At 45.7% G+C, this 12,016-nt stretch overlaps 1 protein-coding gene across 1 annotated transcript in view; it reads left to right on the top strand.

Annotated features, from left to right (window-relative positions):
- Positions 1-12,016, top strand: part of ttll12 (tubulin tyrosine ligase-like family, member 12) — a gene marked incomplete at its 5' end in the record, with an annotated part of 98,807 nt that overhangs the window by 20,124 nt on the left and 66,667 nt on the right. Inside the window, 2 exon segments of the mRNA XM_084330914.1 lie at positions 4,471-4,604; positions 7,855-7,931. Of these exon segments, the coding sequence (XP_084187040.1) occupies positions 4,471-4,604; positions 7,855-7,931 (211 nt within the window).

The raw sequence follows: 12,016 nt of genomic DNA, 5'->3' as shown, positions 1-12,016 counted from the left end.
TCGCTTTTGAGCGTTTCCCAGGGCTAACGCTAAGCTAACGGCTAACGCTAGTTAGCTTAGCCTAGTACTAGTCTAGTATAGCCACTGTAGCACTTGTTTTTCAGCAAAGAACGTGCAATAAACAAAACGGATACATTCACTGTGTGTTCTGCCTCTCATTTGTTGATGAAACAAAACTAACATCAACACAATTGAACACCAAAAGCGGAGTTTAGTCTCATAGGCGCTGATTTTGTTAGCTTACATGCTAACGTGAATGGAATATGCCAGTATAATAGTATAGCATTGTGGCAAACGCTAAGCTAATGGCTAACGCTAGTTAGCTTAGCCTGTTCAGCAGCTAACATTATCCCATCGCTCGTGGCAATTATATTGCATGCCATTGATCTACTGGTCGACCACGGCCGACTGGTTGGGCACCACTGGTCTAATAGAAATAAATGCATTCGAACAATGTATAGACATAGCAATGGCAAACAAAATTGCCAGGCCTAATGCGAGCCAGGGAAGTGTTGCGCTTTGTGCTTTGTAACGTGGCTTCATGTTTTCATCCACTGAGCTGTGAGGCTCCACATGCGACGTTGTGTGTGTCACGCCCCCCGCTCCCACTAGTGCGCACCCGAGACCACCTATTTCACCGGCCCAGGTTCAGCGCCCCCGGGGACGAATCAGCGGGGGGCGGGGACGGGGGACAGCGTTCTCACTCAGACAGACGCACCCTTTTCTGATGCGAGCCGGTTCTGATTCGACCCCGAACAGTGAGTGAGAAAGGGCCCTCACATGAGAGAGACTGCTCTAGTGTAAGTCCTAGGTACTTGACACTAGTTGTCCCTGTGACTGACTACTGCTCCGTTACAGGCAGGGATGCGTTCTTCATGGGACGGGGTTGCACTCTGTGGACCCAAAGATTTGAGCAGAAGCGCGTGCACGCACATGCACGGATGTGCACGGCACGTGCGTGCACACAGGAATGCGCTGCACTCGCCAACTTGCTATAAGTACCCACCTGGGCTACTTTGCATATCAATAGCGCCGGTCGTCAGGTATGTTAAATACGTTCTCAGATACATTCACACCTAACTTGTGAATGAAATGTGTTACATTCCATCCGTAGAGGCAATTAGGCACTGTCTTTAGTCTGTGCTTAAGCGAGGGAACATTAATATAAGCGCATGCACGGGAGCGCGCACACGTGGCGTCATTAGCGTGCGTGCAATCAGAGTTGATATGAGGAACGCACCTCTGGTTACAGGAGACTTTTTTTTTTTTTTTTTTTTTTCTAGTCCAAATTTCTCCTTTAATTTTTTTTTATTATTATTGCAAAACAGAAATTATTAAAAGTCAGTACTCAACACATAATGCATAATGAAACTAACAGTCAAGGTGGTTAAAATGACATGCAAGTACAGAAACAAGACAAAAAAAAGTCTATAATAATTGTAACTGAGGGGTACAATTCCCTGACTGTATTACTAGATATGATACTTACTACCACTACCTTTGTACTTAATATTCGGCCACCCAGTACACGGCATAAATATATTATCATGAACACTCTCACGTAGATGAAACGGATCCAACACAAATGTACGAATTAGAAACAGGTCTTTATTTCCTACACAGCGATGGTGTGTAGAATAAGCACTCAATCACTTAATTACATTTATGAATTGAAATAGTATGCACTTTTATGGCAAGGAGTATTCGTCGGTATATCAATAGAGAATGTCCAATCTCTGAAGGCGCAAGTGGTAAATATACGACCTGGAATAGTTAAGGAATAACAGCAATGATACTTTAATGATTATAGGCTGGATACACTAGAGGGGGTTAATCCGGTCGCTTGTAAGCCGACAGGAGTAGGAGGGGGGGGGGGGTAGAATCCAGCTGCCTCGTCCGGCCAAGGGTATCCCAGGTGAACCCACTGTAGTGCCGTTCAATGCGCCGGCAATCCTTGGACCACAGATGAAAGCAGGTGGACTCTTTGTGGGCCGGCTCTCTCCGGTCCACGGGGGAGAGACGTGAAGCGACCTCGTCTTGCAGAGCGTCTCCTCACCTTGCGTCCTCTCCAGGGGGGGGGGTTCCAACACACGGCAGTGTCGGGGGTCTTTATCCATGGAATAATCAAAGTATCCAAAGCATAATCCGTGCCTGGGAAGGCGGGCTGTCGTCGGTAGAATAATCCGGTATACAGGTCCACTCGCTCGTCGGCTCTGGGGCTCCTTGGGTGCAGCTTCACATAGGGTCAACCACCCTGGGTAAGCAGCCAGTTCTCTGCCCGAAACGATGGGGTACTGACTACGGTAGTATTCTCACCGCACGAAGCACTATATATTAACAGACTATTATTAACTTAATAGACTACGTCCAACTCGACGATATAGTGCCAAATATGACTATTCAAATATTAATATACACGATGTCTCAATACCGATGGTAGGCCGAACTTGGCCTTACTCCCACACGTGGCGTCGCGGGGAGGCTTTACGTCTGTGACTCTATTGGAGGGTAAGAAACTGGACTGAAAAGAAAGTCCTACTTTAGTAGCGCAGTATATATACGCACTATGAACAAATAGTCCCATTAGTGGTGCGGTAGCCAAATTCCTACGCGGAACTAGGACTTGTTCGTACATGTCGAGCGGTACGTTTGAACTGGGTCTGAGGGGTATGGCAGCCTGGCACCAAGGTCTCGACCAATAGTAGAATGGAGACTATTATGGGATGTTCAGTAGGCTAGAATGGATATTCAATGCATATTGTACAAGGAATATACAAGGGATATCAGGGAATATTAGAGAATATACAAATACAATTAAATATATATATAAATAAATATATATATTCGGTTTAATCTGGCCCTTCACAACAATAATATTTTACCGTATACAGTGTATATCCAGCGAAATTAACAATTATACAAATGCTTATATAGGACATACCCCTAATACCTATTTTCTAAAACCCTACACACATATGCTCCAGCTCGAACCCCCCCCTCCCGGACCCCTCCTTGGATAGTACCTCCATTATCCCTCACTCCTAACCAGACACTACCATTATAAGCTAGCTTTTATTCTCTCCACCACTTCTACCCACATTGACATTTTGGATTCGTTGAGACCCAGAATTCTTGCTGTAGATATTTCTTGATATATCACATCGAGATATGTAAGAGACCAAACTTTCCGGCACATTTTTTCCGGTTGAAACCAGCGTGATGCGATCAGTTTTTTAGCTACTGTGATACCCGATAAGACCAATCTCTTTAGCTGTGGATTTACTGCAAACTCAAAAACATCATTCAAAAGCAATACAGAGGGGTGTACTGGTATATTCCAAGATACGAGTTTTGATAATTGATGGGTCACATCTTTCCAGAATGCCTTAACTGGTGGGCAGTCCCAATACATGTGCATAAATGTCCCTTCGTCTCCATTTGTACATTGGGAGCATTTTGAGTCTTGTTTAAGCCCCATTCTGTTCAGTCTTATAGGAGTCAAGTATGTCCTGTGAATATAGTTAAGATTGATTTGTTGATGGTCCGGGTTCCTTGATGTAAGACGGACATTTGCCCATGCTTCTTGCCAATCAAAGTCACTTTCCAGGTCTGGAATATCCCTCCTCCAGACAGTGTCTAGTTGAAGGGTTTCATACGAGGACGTTAGTAATTGATAATAAAAACCTGATACAAAACCTCCCAATGTTTCTCTTTCATAGAAAAATTTGTGGTATCTGTGGTGTTCAACTGGTATGTGTAATGGAACACCGTGAGACCTCAAACATAGGCGTAACTGTATGTAAAAAAGCCATGTGGACTCGGTGAGGTTAAACTTTGTGCATATTTCTCCATAACTACAGAAGCCCTGGTTATTAAAAATATCCCCTAATGAGTGTATGCCTTGCTCTTCCCATATAGGGAATCTTATAGGACGTTTTTCCATTAAGAGTGCATTGTTATTGAATATGGGAGTGTGATTGTGCCATTTTTGAGGGTTAGGAGGTTAGTTACAGGAGACTTGTATCGACTTTGCCTAATGTCCTTGTTGTGCCAAAAAGGATGGACAGTCTTGCCCAGGTGTATGGATAGTTTGTTATCAGTACCATGGGTGCTTTCAGCTGCTCGGCTCCCAGACTCTGGAACTCCCTGGAACATTCAAATCTCAACTGAAAACCCATCTGTTCAAACCCGCATATTCACTGTAACCTCTGTCACTGTCCTATACCCCCTGCTGTTTGTTTGTTTTGTTATTTTAACTTCGCTGTTTTTATACTTCCTGTTGCTTGTTTTATTGTTAACCTTGACTTTATTATAATTTTTTTTTCTTATTTTTTCTATGATCTGTAAGGTGACCTTGGATGTCCTGAAAGGCGCCACCAAATAAAATATATTATTATTAGGTTTGTATACATCCTGTTTCTATCTGTGAATGTAGTTGATTACAATTCGTCCTTGTTTCCCGCCCCTCAGACGAAGTCACGCGGGATTACACATACAGCGAGACTAACCCTCTTGTGAGAAAATGCCGCCTGTTGCCGTGGATACCAGCCGACCTGGAAGGAGTCGGCACCGCCACGGCGGAGCCCTCCGACCTTTACTACGAGGTGACCTTTAACCCTAACCCTAACCCTTTACTACCAGGTGAGGAGAAGGTTCTCACTGCAGGCTTTAGTGCTCAATTCTGATTTATTGCTCAGATATGATTTTTGTAAAAAAAAAAAAAGGTTCACATATTATTATTATCTTTCTTTTTTTTATGTGGCCAACAAATAAATCTGCAGATTTGGGCCAAGATGGTCTACAGTGTGAAAGCAGCCTTAGTTGCGGTGCAGTTTTGGAGGTTGTGGGCTTTTTTTACCTTTTCCACCTATATCTGACCTCTGACCTCAACCATCTGGCTCTGGGCCCACGGAGTACAGTTAGAGATAAGAACCCCATCTAGTTTAACCTCTTGAGCCTGAGCCTAAAAATACACACTTCAAGATTCAAGATTGTTTATTGTCATGTGCACAGTTAAACAGACAGTTTGCCGTACAATGAAAAAAAATCTTACTTTGCTAGTCCGCCCTTCACACAAAATCACACAATACTTAACTGAAAATGTTTTACAATTTAAATACAAGCGAGTGCTAGAAAATAAGGTAAAAATAGATCCTTTTTTTAAAAGGATATACTGTAGGAAGTGGGAAATCACGACCAGAGAGAGTAGAGTTTCTTTGACCACACATCAGTGTGCATAATTTATTAGCATAGCGTGCATACCACAACAAACCAAGCAAAGAGTTAATATGGCCGTTCTAGCTACCCACAATGCCCTGTGTCCTTAAAGTGACAGTGTAGGTGGATTATGTCCAGTCCATGTAAGTGTCCATGTAAGTGCCCACTACAATACGATATATACAAGGCACAGTGAGTAACATTGCACGTTCCGATTCACAGTATTTACAATATAAAAATGGAGGTGACAATGTGTCACAGCAGCAGTTAGAAAGTGTCTTTAGTGTCATAGTTTGAGGGAAATGTGACAGTGAGGTCACAGCAGCAGTCAGGTCAGAGTGTCTGCCTGGAACAAAGCAAAAAGAGGGGGGTGGGGGGATCACACTTAACCCTTTCACTGCCACACGACAGCCGGTTAACCCTTTCACTGTGACAATACAGAAGGTTAGCCCTTTACTATCACACAACTGACGGCGATGCTCCATCATTAGCATCATTAGCTAATGTACAAATGTATCAGTACTAAATATATGTATCAGTCTCTCCTAGTCTCCTGTCTCCTTCCTCTCTCTCCTAGTCTCCTGTCTCCTTCCTCTCTCCTAGTCTCCTGTCTCCTTCCTCCTCGTCTCCTGTCTCCTTCCTCTCTCTCCTAGTCTCCTGTCTCCTTCCTCTCTCTCCTAGTCTCCTGTCTCCTTCCTCTCTCTCCTAGTCTCCTGTCTCCTTCCTCTCTCTCCTCGTCTCCTGTCTCCTTCCTCTCTCTCCTAGTCTCCTGTCTCCTTCCTCTCTCTCCTAGTCTCCTGTCTCCTTCCTCTCTCTCCTAGTCTCCTGTCTCCTTCCTCTCTCTCCTAGTCTCCTGTCTCCTTCCTCCTCGTCTCCTGTCTCCTTCCTCTCTCTCCTAGTCTCTTGTCTCCTTCCTCTCTCTCCTAGTCTCCTGTCTCCTTCCTCTCTCTCCTGTCTCCTTCCTCTCTCTCCTAGTCTCCTGTCTCCTTCCTCTCTCTCCTAGTCTCTTGTCTCCTTCCTCCTCGTCTCCTAGTCTCCTGTCTCCTTCCTCTCTCTCCTAGTCTCCTGTCTCCTTCCTCTCTCTCCTCGTCTCCTGTCTCCTTCCTCTCTCTCCTCGTCTCCTGTCTCCTTCCTCTCTCTCCTCGTCTCCTGTCTCCTTCCTCTCTCTCCTCGTCTCCTGTCTCCTTCCTCCTCGTCTCCTGTCTCCTTCCTCTCTCTCCTAGTCTCCTTCCTCCTAGTCTCCTGTCTCCTTCCTCTCTCTCCTCGTCTCCTGTCTCCTTCCTCTCTCTCCTAGTCTCCTGTCTCCTTCCTCTCTCTCCTGTCTCCTTCCTCTCTCTCCTCGTCTCCTGTCTCCTTCCTCTCTCTCCTAGTCTCCTGTCTCCTTCCTCTCTCTCCTAGTCTCCTGTCTCCTTCCTCTCTCTCCTAGTCTCCTGTCTCCTTCCTCTCTCTCCTCGTCTCCTGTCTCCTTCCTCTCTCTCCTAGTCTCCTGTCTCCTTCCTCTCTCTCCTAGTCTCCTGTCTCCTTCCTCTCTCCTAGTCTCCTGTCTCCTTCCTCTCTCTCCTCGTCTCCTGTCTCCTTCCTCTCTCTCCTCGTCTCCTGTCTCCTTCCTCTCTCTCCTAGTCTCCTGTCTCCTTCCTCTCTCTCCTCGTCTCCTGTCTCCTTCCCTTCCTCCTCGTTTCCTGTCTCCTTCCTCTCTCTCCTAGTCTCCTGTCTCCTTCCTCTCTCTCCTCGTCTCCTGTCTCCTTCCTCTCTCTCCTCGTTTCCTGTCTCCTTCCTCTCTCTCCTAGTCTCCTGTCTCCTTCCTCTCTCTCCTAGTCTCCTGTCTCCTTCCTCTCTCTCCTCGTCTCCTGTCTCCTTCCTCTCTCTCCTCGTCTGCTGTCTCCTTCCTCTCTCTCCTCGTCTCCTGTCTCCTTCCTCTCTCTCCTAGTCTCCTGTCTCCTTCCTCTCTCTCCTCGTTTCCTGTCTCCTTCCTCTCTCTCCTAGTCTCCTGTCTCCTTCCTCTCTCTCCTCGTCTCCTGTCTCCTTCCTCTCTCTCCTCGTCTCCTGTCTCCTTCCTCTCTCTCCTCGTCTCCTGTCTCCTTCCTCTCCCTCCTAGTCTCCTGTCTCCTTCCTCTCTCTCCTAGTCTCCTGTCTCCTTCCTCTCTCTCCTAGTCTCCTGTCTCCTTCCTCTCTCTCCTCGTCTCCTGTCTCCTTCCTCTCTCTCCTAGTCTCCTGTCTCCTTCCTCTCTCTCCTAGTCTCCTGTCTCCTTCCTCTCTCCTCATCTCCTGTCTCCTTCCTCTCTCTCCTAGTCTCCTGTCTCCTTCCTCTCTCTCCTAGTCTCCTAGTCTCCTTCCTCTCTCTCCTAGTCTCCTGTCTCCTTCCTCTCTCTCCTAGTCTCCTGTCTCCTTCCTCTCTCTCCTAGTCTCCTTCCCTTCAGCTGCTTGACCTCAGATCAGATCACTCTGGGTGGTGCTCCCCTCTCTAGCAAATTCCTGAAAGTGTATTAGATCTAATATAGTGTGTGTCTCTGCTCTCACTGTGTGTCTCTTATTGCATCTCGTTGGTTCTACGTTGGTTCTACGTTGGTTCTCGTTGGTTCTCGTTGGTTCTACCCTACCCTAACCCTCCGCACCCTTTTCATCCCCCTCTCCTTCCAGACCATATGCCAGGAGAACAAGGAGACGCTGCCCACAGAGGTTCAGCCTCACGTCGTCCCTGAAGGCAAGATACTGAAGTAAGTCTCAGCCTCTCCCTTTACTGTGTTCCCTCATGATGTCACCCTGCTGTCCCCTCATGATGTCACCCTGCTGTCCCCTCATGATGTCACCCTGTTTTCCCCTCATGATGTCACCCTGCTGTCCCCTCATGATGTCACCCTGCTGTCCCCTCATGATGTCACCCTGCTGTCCCCTCATGATGTCACCCTGCTGTCCCCTGTTCAATCCCATTTAATTAGCCTTGTACAAGACTACTGAGCAGCTCTCCGTCTAAAGGGTCCGCTCCGGGGAGCTGGGGGATTCTTACCTACACCAGCTCCTCCAGGAGTGTTTAAGCTGCGAGGCGTAGAGATTCGTCCAACTCTCTAACTGTCTCCGTCTTGTGGTCTTCCCCTGCTTCAACCTCAGCGTCTCAACAAATAGCCAGTGGATCGAGAGCCCACTGAGGTCACCACAATTTACGACAGCTCTCTACTTATGATTGAGTATGATAGTGTGGATGTTGGAATGGTAGTGACCATGATTATACTTTCACGGTCAGGGAAATGTTCTGTTTAAGAGTAACCTTTGAGAACCTGTTAACAAGCACGCTTATACCTAATACTTTACATTCACCATCAGTAAAACCCCCTTCAATGGGTGAAAAGTTCCACACAATCTCTTTCATTTCAATGATTTTATTTTTATTAAATCAAAGTCATATCAAATCAAATTTATTTGTAAGGCCCGACAACACACGTTAATGTCCCCATGGGCCGTACACGTCTTCTTTAAACAAGTCAAGAAGAAACATAACAATAAGTCAAGAACCGAACAAGAACACCATAAGGTCCAACACATTTAAAATAAATGCAAATAAATGAAAGAATGCAAACACTCCCAGACATACCCCACGCGAAGGTAAGGAAAAACTCACTAAAACCTAACAATAGGGAAAAATGCTCCACAGGCAGTGTGGAGGAGAGAGACCTTAGAAGGGCCATTCAAGGGGGGGATCTCCCGTCTTAGATGTCGGATTAAAGCAATGATCTTTATTTTTATTCAAGCTTTAACCTTGTTTGCATATGGGGGAAAAAGCCACAGTTCAGTTCAATCAGAGAATAGAAACTCGAATCAATATAAAGAAGTATAATCGAATTAGAACAATAACATAGAAGAGAATAGAGAAAACAAATAAAAAGACAAATCAGAATTGTAATAATGTAAATGAGCATATTCTGAACTGAGCATATAATTACTCTGGAGGTCACAAGAGAGAGTTCAGTAAATTGATCAGATCACCTTCCCTTATCCTGCTCGGATGCCGTTTTCTACCAAAGAGCCTGCTACCTACAGGGAGCCAGGCCGTGGGCCAATTGCCCTTGGTCGAGCAGGGAGAGCGATGGACCAGAGGAGGAATTCGCAGTTCGCACAAAGCCAGGGACTCCGAGGGATTCTTAAATCTGGAGTGCCTTCTCGCAATCACCCTCTCAGATTGAGCCACGCCGAGAGCGGGAGAGCTCGAAAGCACCCGTCTGGGATTTACAACTCCACATCGTCCAACGGAGCCTTAATATACTCCCTTAGGTTCCCGTGGAGCTGTTTGGTTGACTCCCTTCGAAGATCTCCGTAGAATTGTGGAACTGCTCCTCCGGTCCTCATCTGGTTTGGATCAGGCAGAGGCGAACTTACCCTGAGAGCCGACTCCAGCGCTCTGCCAAACTTTCCTATAACTGCCCTTTATATAGGCCGTCTGTTCCTCCGGTCCTCCCTCAACATCTGCTCAACCAATTGCTGTATTCTTAAATTTATGACCAATTCCTTCCAGAACTCTCTTTGCACCTCCTATCCGCCTCGCTTACTTTGCTCTATACAGGTTACTGTAGGTTGCTTCTCCCATATTTAGTCATGACTTCCTTCAGTCACAGTCCGTCTGCTTGAATGACTGCATACTCATATTAATCACGTTTCTGCGTGTGCTGATTACAATACAGTTATAATCATATTTTCATTGTATACTGAATATAATACATTCCTTTAATTTCAGTCATACATGGTAATGGTTATAAATCACTCGTTGTCGCCCTCTGGGAGGTTGCTTTGTATTTTGCAGTTTTCTTCTTGGCACCTACTTTGTATTCAGCACCAGTCCTTTTAATAACTTGTCCATTGACCCCATTGACCGTTGTCATGGTCAGGGGCGTGAATCTCCAGCATATCTGGACTTTCTACCATATCTGGAAGACTGTCCTGTTCCAGAACCCCATAACTCACGATGAGTATCTCCAGCGGCTCATCCTTCTCTGGCATCTCCAGGGCTGGTGGCTCTGGACCGTCCGTTCTGATCCACTCCACTTTCCCTTCCCCCTGGGCCTTCTCCATCTCTTGCATCCCTTCTTCCATCTCTCTTATCAGGCTCTCCAGTGCCGTTTCGCCCACTCCCTCTGAAGCCTTTGGTGGTCCATCGCAGGGTGTGAGGCCTGCCTCATTCCACCCCTGGGCCACGTCCCACTTCTTCTCGGAGAGCGCTGAGTAGGTTGGGGCGGCGGGTCCTGTTCCTAGCATAAAGAAGGAGTCCAAGGTCCGCAGGTCACCTAGACAAATCCCACCCTCCTCTATATCACCTGTCTCTGGGTTCTCTGTTAGCCATCCTTCAATGGGGCTACTGTTTGGAACCAGTCGCGGGCTGTAGGTTGGTAGTGAGGGTGAGTAGAGTTCCCGTCTTATGGCCCCGGGTAGGACGGGTGAGTAGCGTCCCCGTCTCGTGGCCCCGGGCTGCACTCTGGCAGGGCTCTACGCTAACCTTTTTCCCAAGGAGCACATGTGCTCCTAAATGAAAAAATTTAGGAGCACACAAAGGAATTTAGGAGCACACAAAGGAATTTAGGAGCACACAAAGAAATTTAGGAGCACACAAAGAAATTTAGGAGCACACAAAGAAATTTAGGAGCACACAAAAATATTTAGGAGCACAGTGAAAATATTTCAAGTAACGGAGTTTATTTATATATTTTTTTAATAAATGTATATTTGTACTGTGCGTGCATGTGCAAACGGGAACGGGACACACATCTGTGCAATAGCACATACCACCAAAGTCACTGGCCCACTGTGTGCATGTGTGTGTATCTGCGTGTGCAAACGGGAATGGGACACAGACATTTGAACTATTAAGTGATTAATGCCTACTGTGGCAAAGTTGTAGCCAACAACTAGGCATAATAAAAAAGTCAGTGACATTGAACTACTGCTACAAAAGTAACAGTCACTTAACGTTTGCCCCTTTTATGCATACAATGCCTATGTTTTGGCTAGTGTTGTTCTTCTAGAAAAATAATCCTTTCAGGGTTGCCTATTGAAATACTGTACACCTCCAGTACAGAAACATTGTTTATGAGTTTGCGTGTCAGGTAGACCATTGATTGACAGTCGATTCTGCCAATTACGTCACACCGCTTGCACCCACCTCTGCTGTTGATAACGCTAGCCAAGTTAGCACACACACAGATACACACGCACAGTGGGCCAGTGACTTTGGTGTAACAATGCATCGCAATGCATCGATCCTAAGGGGAAAATTCAACTGCATCGATTTGAAAATGTTAGAATCGATTATCGCAATTTTAATGTGTACACAGTAGGGATGTCCGATATTATCGGCCTACCGATATTATCGGCCGATATCGGCATTAAAATGTGATATCGGAAAATATCGGTATCGGTTTTCAAATTATTATTATTATTTTTTTTTACATTTCTATAGAAATTATGTCCGATATTATCGGCCGATATCGGCATTAAAATGTGATATCGGTTGATATCCGTATCGGAAATTAAGAGTTGGACAATATCGGTATATCGGTATCGGTAAAAAAGCCAATATCGAGCATCCCTAGTACACAGTGTTATGTTATTCTCATGTGCGTTAAAGCCAACACAACGACATACGCTACTGCATCAACATTATGATTAACAAAGCAAGGCATTCGTTTTGTTGCATTAACGTTATATTACTATTGCTATCGATAAATCTAGGTGTTCTAAAATCTATTGATTTTGGTAAGACTAGAATAAGTTACATTCATTTAATGTTACTGTCACGGAAAACTCGCATAGCGCAATG

This window comes from Notolepis coatsorum (genome assembly GCF_963971535.1).
Source record: "Notolepis coatsorum genome assembly, chromosome: 15".
NCBI classification, from domain to species: Eukaryota; Metazoa; Chordata; class Actinopteri; order Aulopiformes; family Paralepididae; genus Notolepis; species Notolepis coatsorum.
The sequence above is the reverse complement of the archived record's forward strand: the minus strand, read 5'-3'. Positions and strand labels throughout refer to the sequence as shown.